Source organism: Lithobates pipiens, unplaced genomic scaffold, assembly GCF_037356315.1.
Source record: "Lithobates pipiens isolate NorthernLeopardFrog02 unplaced genomic scaffold, aLitPip1_a1.2 Scaffold_44, whole genome shotgun sequence".
NCBI lineage: Eukaryota > Metazoa > Chordata > Amphibia > Anura > Ranidae > Lithobates > Lithobates pipiens.
This window is the reverse complement of record NW_027507870.1, coordinates 5,600,258-5,619,461: the sequence shown is the minus strand read 5'-3', so window position 1 is coordinate 5,619,461 and position 19,204 is coordinate 5,600,258. Positions and strand designations below refer to the sequence as shown.

At 44.5% G+C, this 19,204-nt stretch overlaps 1 protein-coding gene across 1 annotated transcript in view; it reads left to right on the top strand.

Moving 5' to 3' along the window:
* Positions 1-18,217, top strand: part of LOC143956866 (uncharacterized) — a 62,547-nt gene extending 44,330 nt beyond the window's left edge. Inside the window, exons 6-11 of the mRNA XM_077467028.1 lie at positions 450-539; positions 7,501-7,593; positions 11,372-11,434; positions 15,490-15,638; positions 15,757-15,857; positions 18,046-18,217. Of these exons, the coding sequence (XP_077323154.1) occupies positions 450-539; positions 7,501-7,593; positions 11,372-11,434; positions 15,490-15,638; positions 15,757-15,857; positions 18,046-18,151 (602 nt within the window). The 3' untranslated portion in view covers positions 18,152-18,217. The remainder of the gene's footprint in view (positions 1-449; positions 540-7,500; positions 7,594-11,371; positions 11,435-15,489; positions 15,639-15,756; positions 15,858-18,045) is intronic.
* The last annotated feature ends 987 nt before the right edge of the window (positions 18,218-19,204 follow it).

Below are 19,204 nucleotides of genomic sequence, written 5' to 3'. Positions count from 1 at the left end.
CTGTATAACCAAATTTGTAATGATATATACCCTAATCTATGAGGCTGAGCTGTATACCCTGATCTGTAATGCTCTATGCCCTGATCTGTGAGGCTGAGCTATATACCCTAATCTGTACCACTATATAACCTGATCTGTGATGCTGAGTTGTATACTCTCCCCTGTGATTCTGGGGCTGTATACTCTGTCCTGTGATGCTGAGCTGTATACTCCTGACACTATGGGTGGAAGCAAGTGGTATACAGGGGGCGAAGTGGGTGGATTCTATAAGGGGTGGGGCTTATGAGAAGTGGCAGGGTCTGACGCCCCCCATCTTAAAAATCCACCAGCCACCACTGATGTACAGAGGCCCCTACAGTTACTTTGCGTACATCCGAAGATGATACTCACTGTGACATGTTATCATATTTCTCCTATACATCATACTCTATAATGTTTCCTTCTTTCAGAACATCCTCCAGCCTATGAAGATCTTAAGATGCTCCGCGAGTCTAGAGAAAATGGACATATCAGTCCAAAAACACTTTTGTTTAGACAAGGTGAGTCTACAGACAAGGGGCATAGAAAGGCCTTCCCCCATACTAGATGATAAATGACAGAAAATCAGAGAAGCATTCCCATAAGAGGTGACAACAGACATATAAGACAGACACATCCCCACACAAGGAAGTCTACAGAAAATGGACATATCAGACCAAAGAAATGTTTGTTTACACAAGGTGAGTCTACAGACAAGAGACATAGAGAGACACAACAAGGTAACAAATGACGCATCAGACTAGAGAGACATCCCCCACACAAGATGACAAATGACACATCAGACTAGAGAGACCTTCCCCCACACAAGGTGACAAATGACACATCAGACTGGAGAGACCTTCCCTCACACAAGGTGACAAATGACATATCAGACTAGAGAGACATTCCCCCACACAAGGCTATAGCCCTGAATCTGGGGCCCAAGGCTGTGAGTCTTTGCATGGGGTCCCCAAGGGGAGGGGAGGCTCTCTGGGGACCCTGATGTAAAAGGGGGGCTCTTTGGGGACCCTGATGCAGGGTGGAGGCTCTATGGTGACCCTGATTTAAGGGGGAGGCTCTCTTGGAACTCTGATTTAAGGGGGAGGCTCTCTGAGGACCCTGATTTTTAGGGGGAGGCTCTCTGGGGACCCTGATTTAAGGGGAGGCTCTCTGGGGTCCCTGATTTGGGTAGGAGGCTCTCTGAGGACCCTGATTTAGAGGGGAGGCTCTCTGGGGACCCTGATTTAGAGGGGAGGCTCTCTGGGGACCCTGAATTAAGGGGGAGGCTCCCTGGGGACCCTAATGTAAGGGAACCCTGATGTAAGTGGGGAGCTCTCACATATATATTATATACATGTGTATGCCCACTCAAGAATATGACTTTATTTACTACGCTGCTATGGGCTCTAGCCCCCGATCTTTTGTAGACCTAGCAACTAGGCTTGTGCAATTCGTTTCGTAACGAATCGAAATTCAGACGAATTTTGCATCTTTCGGACATTCGGATGCATCCGAATGTCCGAATAAAAAAATAACAAATTACAACGAATACGAAAGAAATATAACGAATGAATTTGAATTAATTCGACATGATTCGAAATTATTTCAACCGCATTCGAAATTATTTCAACATGATTCGACATTATTTCAACCGCATTCGAAAATATTTTGTGACCCGACTTTAGGGCCATGTATCTCGGGGTCACTTGGTGCTAGAAACTCCAAACTTGAATATGTTGTAGTGCTAGTGCCATTGTGTTTGCATACCAAACTTGGGGTTTCTAGCTATAAGTGACCCCGAGATATGTGGCCCCAAATTCGGGTCGCAAAATGTTATTAGAGCAGAGAATGAGATTTTGTGACCCGATTTTGGGGCCACATATCTCGGGATCACTTATAGCTAGAAACCCCAAATTTGGTATGCAAACACAATAGTACTAGCACTACAACATATCCATGTTTCTAGCACCAAGTGACCCCGAGATACATGGCCCTAAATTCGGGTCACAAAATATTTTCGAATGCGGTTGAAATAATGTCGAATCATGTTGAAATAATTTCGAATGCATTCGAAATAATTTCGAATGCATTCGAAATGATTTCAACATGATTCGACATTATTTCAACCACATTCGAAAATATTTTGTGCATGTTGTAGTGCTAGTACTATTGTGTTTGCATGCCAAATTTGGGGTTTCTAGCTATAAGTGACCCCGAGATATGTGGCCCCAAAATCGGGTCGCAAAATGTCATTCTCTGCTCTAATAACTAATAACATTTTGCGACCCGATTTTGGGGCCACATATCTCGGGGTCACTTATAGCTAAAAACCCCAAATTTGGTATGCAAACACGATAATACTAGCACTACAACATATCCAAATTTGGAGCACCAAGTGACCCCGAGATACAATGCCCTAAAGTCGGGTCACAAAATATTTTCGAATGTGGTTGAAATAATGTCGAATCATGTTGAAATCATTTCGAATCCGGTAGAAATATTTTCGAATTTGGTTGAAATATTTTCGAATGTGGCCGATTTTTCGAATTCGGTAGAAAACTAAACGAAATCCAAAAACGAATTTAAGGAAGTTAACGAATATAACTAAATGAAATGAATGAATTAACGAATTAAAACGAAACGAAACTAAACAAAATTTTTCCTTTTGCACATGTCTACTAGCAACGCCCCTGCCCTCCACTGTGTGTGAATGAGCATGGGGTACATATTTGTTACTCATTCACAAAAAATCATGGAAATAAACACATACCACTATAGATAAAGTCCTAATAAAAAAATAAACAATGAATCAAACATCAATCATGTCATCCAGCAATGTAGGTCCAATGTCAATCATGATGAGGAACATCCTGAATACCTGCTGTCACGATGACCTGTGCCACAATGATAATTTACCATCAATTCTCCAGCCGTAAAAATTACAAGCCCCAGCTACATGCTAAATGCCAGAACAAACTAGCCAGGGATGCTGGGGGACAACATATATGGTCAATGGGGTCACCCAAGATCCTCACCATCTTTTTTACAATGGGATAAAACCAGATGGAAGCTGTCAGTTTGCGGTATGCAGCTGATGGACTTCATCTTGGTGAAAACTTTCTTGTTTTTTTGTTTGTCTGAAGCAATCATTCCAACTCTGAAGCTACATATTTCCTCCATCTAAGGGGATTATTATATAAACTTGGTACAAGTCAGTGGCTGAATTTGGATTGGATTGGGTTTTCTGGAATGGATTAGGTTTTTGGAATAGATTTGGTTTTTGGAATGAAGTGGAATGTACTAGGCATTGGATTGGATTGGATTTGGGATGGAGTAGATTTTGGAATGGATTGGATTTTTTGGACTAGACTGAGGTTTAGATTGGATTGGAATGGGTTTTTTGGAATTGATTGGGTTTTTAGAATGAAATTGAATTTTAGAATTAATTACATTTTTGGAAATGGATTGGGTTTTTGTAATGGATTGAGGTTTTGAAGTGGATTGTTTATTTTGTAATGGATTGAGTTTTTGTAATGGATTGGGTTTTTTTAATGGATGGGGTTTTTGTAATGGATTGGCTTTTTGGAATGGATTTGGGTTTTTGGAGTGGATTGTTTATTTTGTAATGGATTGGGGTTTTGAAATGGATTGGGGTTTTAGGTTGGATTAAGTTTTTGGAATAGATTCAGTTTTTTTTGGAATACATTTGGTTTTTGGAATGAAGTGGAATTTACTGGTCATCGGTTTGGATTGGATTTGGAATGGCGTAGACTTTGGAATGGATTGGATTTTTGGACTAGACTGATGTTTTAGATTGGATTGGATTTTTTTTTTTGGAATTGATTGGATTTTTAGAATGAAATGGAATTTTAGAATGAACTACGTTTTTGGAAAAGATTAGGTTTTTGTAATGGATTGTTTATTTTGTAATGGATTGGGTTTTTGTAATGGATTGGGTTTTTGGAATGAATTGGATTTCTTGAATGGATTGGGTTTCTGGAATGGATTGGGTTTTTGAAATGGATTGGATTTTTTGATTTTTTTTTTGGAATGGATTGGGGTTTTGGAAGAGATTGGGTTTGTGAATTGGATTGGGTTTTGTGTAATTGATTGGATTTTTAGAATGAAATGGAATTTTAGAATGAACAAAGTTTTTTGTAATGGATTGGGTTTTTGTAATGGATTGGGTTTCTGGAATGGATTGGGTTTCTGGAATGGATTGGGTTTCTGGAATGGATTGGGTTTTTGAAATGGATTGGATTTTTGGATTGGATTTTTTTTTGGAATGGATTGAGGTTTTGGAAGAGATTGGGTTTTTGGGTTGGATTAGATTTTTGGAATAGATTGGGTTTTTGGAATGGACTGGGTTTGTGAATTGGATTAGGTTTTTGGTATTGATTTGGGTTTTTAAGTGGATTGCGTTTTTGGACAAAATTAGATTTTTTATTTATTTTTTAATAAATGGGGCGTTTTAGACTGAATTTGGGTTTTTAAAGTGAATTTGGTTTTTAGACTGGATTGGATTTTTGGATTGGATTTTTTTTATTATTAGATTTTTTTTAGGTTGGATTGGATTTTTGAATGAGCTTGGATATGGATGGGATTTTGATTTTTTTAGGTTGCCTTGTGTTTTTAAATTAATTTTTTTTTTTGTTTTTGGACTAGGTTTTTAGATTGGATCTGGCTTTTGGAATGGATCACATTTTATATTGTATTTGTCTTTTGGACTGATTTGGGTGTTGGACTGGATCAGGGTTTTTTTTGGATTGTGGTTTTAGACTGGATTGGGTTTTTGGACTGATTTGGGTTTTAAAACTGGATTCAGTTTTTAGGTTGGATTGGATTTTTGATTAGGCAGGAATTTGGATGGTATTGGATTTTTGGACTGGATTGAATTTTTGGAATTAATTGTTTTTTTTATTATTGGATTGGATTGGGCTTTTCAATCGAATTGTTTTTTTTTTGTTTTTTGTTTTTTGACTGGATTGGGCTTTTAGATTGGATTGGGTTTTTTAGACATAATTTTTTTCTATTGGATTGGGTATTTGCATTATTTGAAATGCTTTTTTTTGGATTGAATTTGGCTTTTTCTTTGGATTTGGGATTTTAAATTGGATTTCATTTTTGAATGATTTTAGGTTTCTGGAATGGATTGAGTTTTGTATTTAATTGGGTTTTTGATTTTCGTTTAATTGAATTGGGTTTTTTTAGATTTGGATTTTGAATCGGATTCGATTTTTAATTGGGTTAGGATTCTAAAATTGATTAAGTTTGTGTTTTAAATTAGATTTTTTGATTTTTTTTTTAGTTTTTGAATTAGGCTTATTTAATGACATTAAGTTTTATTTAATTTTTTTAATAGATTGGGCTTTTTAATTAAATTCGGATTTTCTGGATAACCTCTATTATCTTCCATGTCATGTTGACACTGGAGCTGTATTTCAAGTCATTGGCCAGTGTCTTATGACAAATTTATTTTCTTATGTTTTTGAGTTTTTACATAGATGATATAATTTTGAATTATGTGTAATAATTTTACAGTAAATGTAACAGAGGGATCATCCAAGATAGAAAACAAGGAAAGGCAAGTTCCTTTCCTATGTCTGTCATTTTGCTAGGTGAGTACTCGGATCTCTTCAGCTCTTTGGGACTTTTTTGGCACAAATACTTGCATATAGATCTGTCAAAATCAAATACTCTAGGTAGGAGCTTACTAACTGATGAATGCAAGTGATAAATATGGTTATAGTATATAGTCTGTCTCTCTGCTAAACCCACCACTGGCTTCCACCTTGCAAAACATGTAAAATTCTAAATGTAACATACAAAGTCATCCACGACTCTTCTCCAAACTACGACTCCAACCTCTACTCAAAATATTACCAAAACCATCCCCTTCTTTCCTCCCATGACCTCCTACTCTCTTACTCCCTCATCTCCTCCCTTGCTCTCCTCCCATCTTCTGGAACTTCCTACCCCAATCTGCCTGGATTTCTCCTCCTCTGTCTGGTTTTAGATGATCCCCGAAAACTCATCTCTTCAGAGAAGCCTATCCTGCCTCCACCTAATAGCTAATTTTTATTTTTTTTGCCATCAACTCATCTCTACACAGTTATTACCTGTCATGGTTATGCAGTGATATTTCTCTGTCAGCTTACCTCTCCTCCATGTGTTCACCTTTAGAGGCCAGCCACCCTCACCTGACTGCGTATATAATCTTCCCTCAGCATAGCTCCACCTCAGCCTCTAATTAGGAACACTATAATAACCTTAGCATTGCAAGCCAACCTCACTGATCAACCATTGTGTGTTTAGCTTTCGTGTGCTACTTGCTGTGTCTCCTACGTCTGATTCCAGTTACCGATCTTGGCCTGTTCTCGACTATCCCTGTCTGCTTGTGACCCTGACCTTTGGTGTGTTCTGTTTATCCTTGTCTGCTAGTCGCCCCGACCTTTGGCTTATCATTTTACTATCCTTGTTGATCCAGCCTGCTGCGTCCTTCCTCCTGTAAGTTTACCGTGAACGTGAGCTGTGAGAACCTGGGGGGCCACGACCTGGAGTCAGACTGCAGCGTAGTCCATCCTCACCACTAGAGGCTCTGGTGAACATCTGCTGGCTCTTAGGCGGCGTACACACGCGGGGACTGTTTGCCGAAACTAAGTTCGTCAAACAGTCCGCTCAAACTTTTGAATGAACGAACACGCCCACACACGGCACTTTTTGAGCGGACAAATACGGCAAACTTTGTTCGTCGTACTAAGTCCGCGCAACTTTTGAAATGAGCGGACTCGCCCACACACGAGGCAACAGTCCGCTCATTTCGAGCGCGTGTCAAGGTAGGCGGGGCCCGCGACGGAGACGTAGCGGGCTCCGCCGCCTGGAATGGACTTAAAGGGGAACCCCAACGCCAAAAAAAATCGGCGTGGGGGTCCCCCTAAAGTCCACAACAGACCCTTGGACAGTTTTTCGGAATTTCCGAAAAACTTTGTTCGTCAAACTGTCCGCTGAAACTGTCCGCTGAAGCCCCACACACGAGCGGACTGTCCGCTGAAACACTGTTCAGCGGACAAAGTTGAGCGAACAGTCCGCCCGTGTGTACGCGGCCTTAGACTCCGTGCCCTGGGGAATCTATGCTCTAGCTTCCAGTAGGATCTGTGTTGGTGCTCCAGTGGACCTGCTTCCTGAACCTCCCAGAGTTCAATGAGCAGCAGTCAGTCCTAGGGTCCACTACCTTAGCGGTGCACTCCTGACTCCTATGGAGTGCATCTGTCACCTCGACTCAAATGACCTGACATTACCATTTTGTATCACTCGCCCTTTCCTTCTAGATTTTAAGCTCTCGGGAGCAGCGTCCTCCAAACCCTTTTGTCTTGCATTGTGTTCTCTATTTTTTAAACTGTTGCCACTGTATGGCTCCTGTATTATATTATTATATTATTATTAATATTACATTATATTAATAATAACGATTCAAATTTTCAGTTACAGAGAACAGACATGTAAAGCTTCTGGTCGGTGTGCTGATCATCATCTTTCTGATTCTCCTGATTACCATCATATCTCTGGGGGTGTCATGTGAGTACAGACAATGTATCTGTGTTTAAAGAAATACATTTTTTATATAAGTGCTCAGCAGTAAAATGTTGGGTGGCTGTAGCTGGAATGTTGGCCCCTGTGACGGATCTCGGATACTCCTGCTGGGCATCTCTGCCAGACCCGTGTCTCCTGTCCTCCAAACGCATCTGCAGCCTGCAGATTCACCATAACCAGCCCTTAACCCATCAATCACGAGAAAAGCCACACAGGTGTTGAGGGTTAAACATGCAGAGCATAAACTGTTTATTAAAAACCAAACATGCACCTTTAAACACAGTTAGGGACACTCCTCTTAGCCTTCTCATAGAGGGGGTAGGAGACAAGGAAGAACCAATGGAAACTCAACACTTGTATATTCAAACAACTACAGTTGAAACACATGAAGAGCTTATGACAAGCAGGCAGCCCCTCCTTACACATCCCCTGCTGAGAGGTGTCTACAGACCTTTGTCTATGTGCCATGACCCAACACAATTAACACAGCAACAAGGGGGGGGGGGGGGGGGGGGGGCGGAGAAGGGATGTAGCATTACGCATTACATTACATTATCTCAATGCCATTTTGTCCCCAAGTCTTGTAGCCCCAGGCTTTGGGAATACCGTTATTTTGTATATGCCTTTATCAGCTAAAAGTACATTGTGGAATAAAAGTATATATTTAGCCCAGCCGGGCCAATAGGTTTAGGTAGCCAGAAATTACTCCAGGAGCCCAGCCACAGATAGCGCATTCACCTGGTTCCGATGAACCGGTGACTGCGGACACAAATGTCTGGAGGTGGAATCTTTTCCAGGTGGTAGGAGACAGAAAATAGCCCTCTAAATCTCAAATTCTCTGCTGGGCCATAGTATGTGGGTAGGAGGCGAGCCCACAGCCCCTTCCAAAACACACAGTGACAGTGGGTTCTGTCACATTTCTCCCCTTTTAAAAACACACTAACCAGGTTCCTGACCCTCAACTGGTCTGGACCTGCGTTACTCACAAATTCCCACCCCAGGCAAACAGGAAGAGGAAAAATATGACTCTAGCGCTCAGGCACAAAACTGCACATATGGTGTCACGTGAATAAAAACAGCAACTGCAGAGTGGGAACAGCTGTCTGCACTCCCCTGATCTGGGGCCTGGTTGCAGGTATTGGGGGGAGCTGAATAATCCTCTGCCCCGATGCCAAAGCTTCAGCTGGTAGGGAGCTTAGGCTGGTAGTGCTAAGCCATTGGGGAGGAAAAGGTGCTTGATTTTCTCCTGGTGTAGTTACCAGCTGCTGGGGTGGTATCTTGCAGGGACTATCTCACGGACTCTCCATCTCTTTTTCTGATGCTGGGCAGAGACCAAAAGCGATCTGCCCCATAGCCAGTGCTTCTGCTGGGGGGACACATACAAAGGTAGAGTTCAGCCGCTGGAGAGGGGGAAGGGTATTCTCCCCTCCCGGTTTTGTGACCAGCTGCAGGGGCGACTTCTGACAGGGGCTATCTCCCAAACCCTCCAAAAGCGTACTGAGGGATGGGAAGGGGCCAGCACACTCTGCCCCATAGCCAACACTTCTGCTGGGGGGACAAACACTGGGGTAGTGTCCAAGTGCTGGGGAGGGAGAATTGCTTTCTCCACTCCCAGTGGGGATATCCGCTGCTGGGGAAACAGCTCCCGAAGATCATCTCTCGGACTCTCCGGATCCAATTCTGAGGGTGAGCAGAGGCCAGTGGCGCTCTGCCTCGTAGCCATCATTTCTGCTGGGGATATAAACACTGGGGTAGGGTCCAAGTGCTTGGGAGGGAGAATTACTTTCTCCACTCATGGTGGGAATATCTGCTGCTGGGTAAACAGCTCACTGAAGTCATCTTTCGTACTCACTGGATCTAACTCTGAGGGTGGGCAGGGGCCAGCGGCAGTCTTCCTCGTAGCCAGTGCCTCTGCTGGGACACCGGATGCGATACTCTGGACTTGCTGCTGATCCCCATCTACCAGCCTTCCAGCGCCCGTCTCAACTCCGAGACTTTTATGCTATTAGCTTGTCTCGCTGCCTGGGGAACCTCCTATGTGTTCCGGCATTCTAGCACTCGCAGTGTCCTCTGTATCATCGCTGTTTCTTCCATTGCAGTTAGGATGAGAAAACTTAGGGGCACCCCTGGCCCCATTTGCGCTGCATCTTTGCGACTGTCCGCTATTTCTCCCGGACAGTCCCAGGCAACGGGAGTCATGTTGAGCTGCTGATCACCGTCAAACAGCCGCTTGTAGGCAATCTCGAGCTCGTGCTCAAACAGGAACTCAAATTCCTCCAGGTCACATGTCTCTTCTGGGAGGTCCAGCACCTCATCTCAGAAGTCCAGGATGTCTTCCAGCCGCCACTCCCCGATGCTCCCAAAGTCTGGGTCTCCGTACATTTTTTGATGGAGCAGCCTCATGCCGCCATAGCCAATGCCTTCTGTCGGGCTGCCATCTTCTGTACCTGGCCACAGTTGACCTGCGAACAACCAGAGGGCTCTGTAGCTGGCGTCCAGTCTCATCTCCTCCCAGACCAATCTTCCGAGCTCCGTCTTCCACTCATCTCGTGGTTGTTCCCTCAGGCACACCTCTCACTCATGGTACTGCATCCAGTACATCTCTGTGGAGGAGAGAAGGATCTTCCCCTGATGGTGTCGCTCGTGGCTTAGCGTCTCTTGCCAGAGTTGCTGGCGGACCACATCCTCCCAGCCGAGCATGGTGTGCTCTGTTGCTGGTCCCCAATTTTGCTTCCGCATGCCTTGCAGCCTCCTCCTGAACTCCGCTCTCATGCTGGCTGGTTCCCGTATCGCTCCTCGGCGGCTGCCTGGATCTTGAATCCCGGTGGTGATTTGGATGTCACGGACTGCAGGAGACACCCCACTGCTGCCACCACTATGACGGATCTCGGATACCCCTGCTGGGCATCTCCGCCAGACCCGTGTCTCCTGTCCTCCAAATGCACCCGCAGCCTACAGATTCGCCATAACCAGCCCTTAACCCCTCAATCACGAGAAAAGCCACACAGGTGTTGAGGGTTAAACATCCAGAGCATAAACTGTTTATTAAAAACCAAACATGCACCTTTAAACACAGTTAGGGACACTCCTCTTAGCCTTGTCATAGAGGGGGTAGGGGACAAGGAAGAACCAATGGAAACTCAACACTTGTATATTCAAACAACTACAGTTGAAACACATGAAAAGATTGTGACAAGCAGGCAGCCCCTCCTTACACATCCCCTGCTGAGAGGTGTCTCCAGACCTTTGTCTATGTGCCATGACCCAACACAATTAACACAGCAACAAGTGGGGGGTGGGGAAGAAGGGATGTAGCATTACATTACATTATCTTAATGCCGTTTTGTCCCCAAGTCTTGTAGCCCCCCACTTTGGGAATACCGTTATCTTGTATATGCCTTTATCAGCTAAAAGTACATTGTGGAATAAAAGTATATATTTAGCCCAGCCGGGCCAATAGGTTTAGGTAGCCAGAAATGACTCCAGGAGCCCAGCCACAGATACCGCGTTCACCCGGTTCCGATGAACCGGCGACCGCGGACACAAATGTCTAGAGGTGGAATCTTCTCCAGGTGGGAGGAGACGGCAAATAGCCTTTCAAATCTCACATTCTCTTCTGGGCCAAAGTATGTGGGTAGGAGGCGAAGCCCACAGCCCCCTCCAAAACACACAGTGACAGCGGATTCTGTCACAGCCCCCAACTGTCTTCATTTGTAATTCAGCATGGAGTTGATTTGGATTAAGTCTCTGCTTCAAATTCCAGGTGGAAATGACCCAAGTTCACGTGATGGATCATCAGAGCCATCCAGATCAAATGACCCATCAGGTAATGTGTATGACCTTCTTTGTCTACTCATTGTGTAGGTCTTAAAGGTGAACTCTGGGCACAAGAGCGTTTATTAAAATATATCTCTCAATAACCACAAAGGATATAAATCCACTATGTGTCCCTATATCATTGCAAACTCAGATATTATGTTGTATAAATAGCAACAACATCATCGCTGTGCTCTACATAGGATTGTGCAGAGAGAAGAGCTGTGGGGGGGACCCAACAAGCTCCACCCACTACAAACTACCTACAGGAAACTACGGGGGGGAGGAGACAAGACCAGTCACCCCGCACAAGGAGAGAGAGCGGAGCTGTGGGAGGGACCCAACAGGCTCCACCCACTAAAAACTACCTACAGGAAACTACAGCAGGGGGCGGAGACAAGACCAGTCACCTTGCAAAGGATAGAGAGCAGAGCTGTGGGAGGGACCCAGCAGGCTCCACCCACTACAAACTACCTACAGGAAACTACAGCAGGGGCGGAGACAAGACCAGTCACCCTGCACAAGGAGAGAGAGCAGAGCTGTGGGAGGGACCCAACAGGCTCCACCCGCTAAAAACTACCTACAGGAAACTACAACAGGGGCGGAGACAAGACCAGTCACCCTGCACAAGGAGAGAGAGCAGAGCTGTGGGAGGGACCCAACAGGCTCCACCCACTAAAAACTACCTACAGAAAACTACAGCAGGGGGGCGGAGACAAGACCAGTCACCCTGCACAAGGAGAGAGAGCAGAGCTGTGGGAGGGACCCAACAGGCTCCACCCACTAAAAACTACCTACAGAAAACTACAGCAGGGGGGCGGAGACAAGACCAGTCACCCTGCACAAGGAGAGAGAGCAGAGCTGTGGGAGGGACTCAACAGGCTCCACCCACTAAAAACTACCTACAAGAAACTACAGCAGGGGGAGGAGACAAGACCAGTCACCCTGCACAAGGATAGAGAGCAGAGCTGTGGGAGGGACCCAGCAGGCTCCACCCACTACAAACTACCTACAGGAAACTACAGCAGGGGGCGGAGACAAGACCAGTCACCCTGCACAAGGAGAGAGAGCAGAGCTGTGGGAGGGACCCAACAGGCTCCCCCACTACAAACTACAGGAAGCTACAACAGGGGGCGGAGACAAGACCAGTCACCCTGCAGAAGGAGAGAGAGCAGCAGTGACTGGTCCTTATTAGAAGAAGCTCCTTCCTGGATGTGAGGTTCAGGGGTTGTTTCAAGCCGAAATAATACACGTCGCCAGAGGAAATACACCAAAGACACCGAGACTCAACTAAAAATACACCTTCTACTTTTACTGCCATAATATTTGTATTTTTTTTGAGTAATCATTAATTTCCTTATCAAAATATTCTGTTCATATGTGTAAGCATTGCACGATAGGGCAATTTCCAAACTGTTGTACATGAAATAGTAATTGTGCATTGAAAATATAATCTGTGATTATAAAAATGACCAAACAGTCGTTTATCCCAATAGGTGTGTTCCTCGGGGGAGTGACTTAATTATTCCAGAGCTGTATGCTTCACCTCTGTCATTGATTGGTACAGGAAGAAGTATGGTGGCGAAAGTTGTAATCTCAAAGAACGCCAATCACCTCTTTTATCAAATGTCTAGGAGAGCCAATAGGAAATGTTTTCCACTCACTTTAAAAAAATAAAATAAAGTGAAGCTATTTCACACAAATTAATTGAACCACCACAATGTCGTACTTACCCCAAGCGCAGGTGGTCAGACACTATAGCTGGCTTCTGTGTTCTTCACCTATAGCAGCCCCTTTTTCCCATAAGGCAAGCAGGCCTACCGATACTTGGTTGCCCCCAGGACTTATATACAATGCTATAGTGTCTGGCCACCACGCCAGGGCAGGCATGAACTGAGCAAAGCTAACAGGTGCTTGTGGTTGCAGACAGGCAGAGTGCTTCAATGACAGTCCAGGTAAAACAAAAAAGGCAGGCATGGTTCAGAGGATAGTCCTTATCTGATCCGAGGTCATACAAAGGGAAATCAAACCAGTGCATATTACACACTCTATCACTCTCCATCGCAAACATGAGACTGCAAGCTTGGCTGGCTTAAATCAGGTTTGGTTGCCACACACAACAATCACCTTGCAGGTGGACAGAGAGATTCATAATTTTGGACACTAGAAGCCGCAAACAATAATTAGCACCATCTAGTGGCCGAAAGCAGTATTTTCCATTTTAAATCAATGAACATCATTCAACCAGCACTGGAAATAGACTAATAACATTGTTTATTACTTTGCCTCATTCACACAGAGACAATGCACATGCTCTTTTATTGAGTGACTCACTATGTGAAATTCTTCTGTCCATCATTACTGACTGTCTCTATTATTCCATATTACAGGACGGTCTTTCCTATGTCCAGCTGTCTCTTCATCATTACTGACTGTCTGTATTATTCAATATTACAGGATGGTCTCTCCTGTGTCCGGCTGTCTCTTCATCATTACTGACTAGCTCTATTATTTCATATTACAGGACGGTCTCTCCTGTGTCTGGCTGTCTCTCTATCATTACTGACTGTCTCTATTATTCCATATTACAGGACAGTCTCTCCTGTGTCCGGCTGTCTCTTCATCATTAGTGACTGTCTCTATTATTCCATATTACAGGATGGTCTCTCCTGTGTCCGGCTGTCTCTCTATCATTACTGACTGTCTCTATTATTCCATATTACAGGACGGTCTCTCCTGTGTCTGGCTGTATCTCTATCATTACAGACTGTCTCTATTATTCCATATAACTGGATGGTCCCCCCTGTGTCCGGCTGTCTCTTCATCATTACTGATTGTCTCTATTATTCCATATTAAAGGACAGTCTCTCCTGTGTCCGGCTGTCTCTCTATTATTACTGACTGTTTCTATTACTCCATATTACAGGACGGTCTCTCCTGTGTCCGGCTGTCTCTTCATCATTAGTGACTGTCTCTATTATTCCATATTACAGGACAGTCTCTCCTGTGTCCAGCTGTCTCTTCATCATTACTGACTGTCTCTATTATTTCATATTACCGGTCGGTCTCTCCTGTGTCAGGCTGTCTCTTCATCATTGCTGATTGTCTCTGTTATTCCATATTACAGAATGGTCTCTCCTGTGTCCGGCTGTCTCTCTATCATTACTGATTGTCTCTATTATTCCATATTACAGGATGGTCTCTCCTGTGTCCGGCTGTCTCTCTATCATTACTGACTGTCTCTATTATTCCATATTACAGGATGGTCTCTCCTGTGTCCAGCTGTCTCTTCATCATTACTGACTGTCTCTATTATTCCATATTACAGGACGGTCTCTCCTGTGTCCGGCTTTCTCTCTATCATTACTGACTGTCTCTATTATTCCATATTACAGGACGGTCTCTCCTGTGTCTGGCTGTCTCTTCATCATTACTGACTGTCTCTATTATTCCATATTACAGGACGGTCTCTCCTATGTCCGGCTGTCTCTCCATCATTACTGACTGTCTCTATTATTCCATATTACATGACGGTCTCTCCTGTGTCCGGCTGTCTCTCCATCATTACTGACTGTCTCTATTATTCCATATTACAGGACGGTCTCTCCTGTGTCCGGCTGTCTCTCCATCATTACTGACTGTCTCTATTATTCCATATTACAGGATGGTCTCTCCTGTGTCCGGCTGTCTCTTCATCATTACTGACTGTCTCTATTATACCATATCACAGGACGGTCTCTCCTGTGTCCGGCTGTCTCTCTATCATTACTGACAGTCTCTATTATTCCATATTACAGGACGGTCTCTCCTGTGCCTGGCTGTCTGTCCATCATTACTGACTGTCTCTATTATTCCATATTACAGGACGGTCTCTCCTGTGTCCGGCTGTCTCTCTATCATTAAGGACTGTCTCTATTATTCCATATAACTGGATGGTCCCCACTGTGTCCGGCTGTCTCTTCATCATTACTGATTGTCTCTATTATTCCATATTACAGGACGGTCTCTCCTGTGTCCGGCTGTCTCTCTATCATTACTGACTGTTTCTATTATTCCATATTGCAGGACGGTCTCTTAGATGTCCGTATCTTTGGATCTCCATCAATGATAAATGTTATTTCTTCTCTGAGGACAAGAAGTCACGATCACTCTGTGATAAAGATTGTGGAGAACGTGACTCCAGACTGGCCCAGGTGAAGGAGAAGACCCTACAGGTCAGTGTCGGAGTCATTGGGTTGGGTGTGGGGTGGACATTATGTTCTGTTTCTCAAGAGACATCCAGGAAGGTGATGAGATTATGGTGAATAATGTGTTGTGTATTGTGTTATCCAGAGACTGGTGACCGTCACAGGGAAACAATTCTGGGTCGGATTATCCCCATATAACATCCATGGTGGAGTGTGGACAGGAAAATGGGCAGATGGCAGCATGGAGTAAGTATCTCAGGATTATTTATATTGATCATTAGATACACATCTCTGGAGTCGTGCTTCATTTCTTGAGGCTCTGAAATGTCAGGAAAGTAAAAATACCCCCCAAATGACCCCTTTTTGAAATTATTTAGTAAGAGGCATGGTGAGTTTTTGGAAGTTGTAATTTTTTCCCACAAATCTTGGGAAAAAGAAGAATGTAGGAGCATAAATGACACCACTAATTTCCTAAAGACCTATTACATTTGTGAAGGCCCTGGAGCACTAGGACGGTAGAATTACCCACAAAATGACCCCATTTTGGAAAGCAAACACCCCAACGTATATTCTATGAGGCATAATGAGTCTTTTGAACAGTTCATTTTTTTCCACAAGTCTTCGGAAAACGTGGAAAGAAAATGAAAACATATTTTTTTTTACACAAAGTGGTCAGTTTATAAGATATTTCTAACTCAAAGCATGTACATAGCAAAAATTACACCTCAAAATACATTCTGCTACTCATCCTGAGTATGTCGATACCACATGTGTGAGACTTTTACACAGCGTGTCCACATACAGAGGCCCAACATGCAGGGAGCGCCGTCAGGTGTTCTAGGAGCATAAATTACACCTCTAATTTCCTAACGACCTATTACATTTGTGAAGGCCCTGGAGCACCAGGACAATGGAATTACCCACGAAATGACCCCATTTTGGAAAACAAACACCCCAAAGTATATTCTATGAAGCATTATGAGTCTTTTGAAATGTTAATTTTTTTACACAAGTCTTCAGAAAACGTGGAAAGAAAATTTAAATCTTTTTTTTTTTTTTACACAAAGTTGTTCATTTATAAGATATTTCTAACACATAGCATGTATATAGCAAAAATTACACCCCAAAACACATTCTGCTACTCCTCCTGAGTATGGCGATACCACATGTGTGAGACTTTTATACAGCCTGACCATATACAGAGGTCCAACATGGAAGTGGTACCTTCAGGCGTTCTAGGAGCATAAATGACACATCTCATTTCGTTCCTACCTATCATACTTTTGAAGGTCCTGAAGCACCAGGACAATGAAATTACCCACAAAATGACCACATTTTGGAAAGCAAACCCCCCAATGTGTATTCTATGAGGCATGGGATGCAAATAGGTACTCGGGTACTCTGACGGGCTGGTGACAGGTACTCTGTTACTCCGACGGGCTGGTGACAGGTACTCGGGTACTCCGACGGGCTGGTGACAGGTACTCGGGTACTCTGACGGGCTGGTGACAGGTACTCGGGTACTCCGATGGGCTGGTGACAGGTACGTAGGTACTCTGACGGGCTGGGGACAGGTACTCCATTACTCCGACGAGCTGGTGACAGGTACTCCGTTACTCCCTACGGGCTGGTGACAGGTACTCCGTTACTCCGACGGGCTGGTGACAGGTACTCGGATACTCCAACGGGCTGGTGACAGGTACTCTGACAGGCTGGTGACAGGCATTCGGGTACTCAGATGAACTGTGACAGGTACTCAGGTACTCAGATGGGCTGTGACAGGTACTCAGGTAGGCTGTGACAGGTACTCAGGTACTTGGGTACTCAGATGGGCTGTGACAGGTAGTCACTTACTCAGGTACTCAGATGGACTGTGACAGGTACTCAGGTACTTGGGTACTCAGATGTGTTGTGACAGGTACTTGGGTACTCAGATGGGCTGTGACAGGTACTCGGGTACTCAGATGGGCTGTGACAGGTACTCAGGTACTCAGATGGGCTGGGACAGGTACTCAGGTACTCAGATGGACTGTGACAGGTACTCAGATGGACTGTGACAGGTACTCAGGTACTCAGATGGGCTGTGATGGGTACTCAGGTACTCGGGTACTCAGAAGGGCTGTGACAGGTACTCAGGTACTCAGGTACTTAGATGGACTGCGCCGGGAACATCACAGCTTTAACTTCAATAGCTGTGTGTTCCTTGGCGCACGCCGTCACATACAGCCCCTCCCCCTTGTCCCGGCAGTGTCCTCCATGGACTCTCATCGCCAGACACTCAAGTACGGCCGCCGGTGTGTGCACCAAGCCAACTACATAAGTAGAGGGCTCTGTATATATTTTGCCCAATGGTCTCCTCTATCTTCCCCCAACCATTACTGCTCATCTACAACGACTATGGGAATTCTCTCACCAGGCTTTGTCTCCCTTCTAGAACTGTCACTGAAGGGACTGGAAGCTGTGCCAAGCTTGGATCTCATCTAACACTGGAGAACTGTTATATCGAACTGAACTATATCTGTGAGAGAGATGCTGTGTGACCGCACTGATCTGAGGAACGCTGTGTGACCGCACTGATCTGAGGAGCGCTGTGTGTTCGCACTGATCTGAGGAACACTGTGTGACCGCTCCGATCTGAGGAACGCTGTGTGACCGCACTGATCTGAGGAACGCTGTGTGACCGCACTGATCTGAGGAGCGCTGTGTGTTCGCACTGATCTGAGGAACGCTGTGTGTTCGCACTGATCTGAGGAACACTGTGTGACCGGACTGATCTGAGGAACACTGTGTGACCGCTCCGATCTGAGGAACGCTGTGTGAATGTTCTGATCTTTCTGAAATTATTCTGAATTGTATATAAAGTACGGATGAAGTCATAGTTGTTGCTCCTCCTTGTTAATTTCTGTATTGGTCAAGTAATAAAATGATTGATACCAATATGCGTGTACTGAATCTCGGAACATTAAAAGGTAAGAAGACCTTTCTGACTCCATCCTCAGATGTCTCCTCAGAACTGATCATGTTTGTCATAGAATACAATGGAATGGTGATCCTTGGAGGTGGGTGGTGTGGCGAGTAGATGAGGACAAATGAGGAGTTAATACAAATAGAAAGGAGAATAGGGGAAGGTTCAAAGGGAGAGAAGGTTAGGGAGAGGAAGGGTGAGGAGGAGAGGGTTTAAGAGAGGAAGAGAAAGAAGGTTAGAAGAGGGGAGGGTTCCAGAGAGGAGGATAGAGAGGGTAAAAGAAGAAGAGGGGAAAAAGGGTTGGGGAAAAAGGGTTAGGGAAAGGGAGGGGAGCGTTCAGGAGAGGAGAGGAAGAATTAGACAGTTTGAGAAGAAGGGTGATAAGGGGAGGGTTCAAGAGAGAAAGGTAGAGGGGTTTAGAGAAGATGCGGGTTCAGGAGAGACGGTTAGAGATGGTGAAGGACATCATATCTATGGTGTGCAGCTCTTCAAATCCCAAAAGGACAATCCAGGAACAAAAGTTCAATAGTGAGAAATTAGACAAAGTTGCACTACGGACTGTCCAGAACGTTGATAACAAATGGGTTAGAGCTGCCTCTATTTGGAAACCGCCACCCCAAAATAGGGG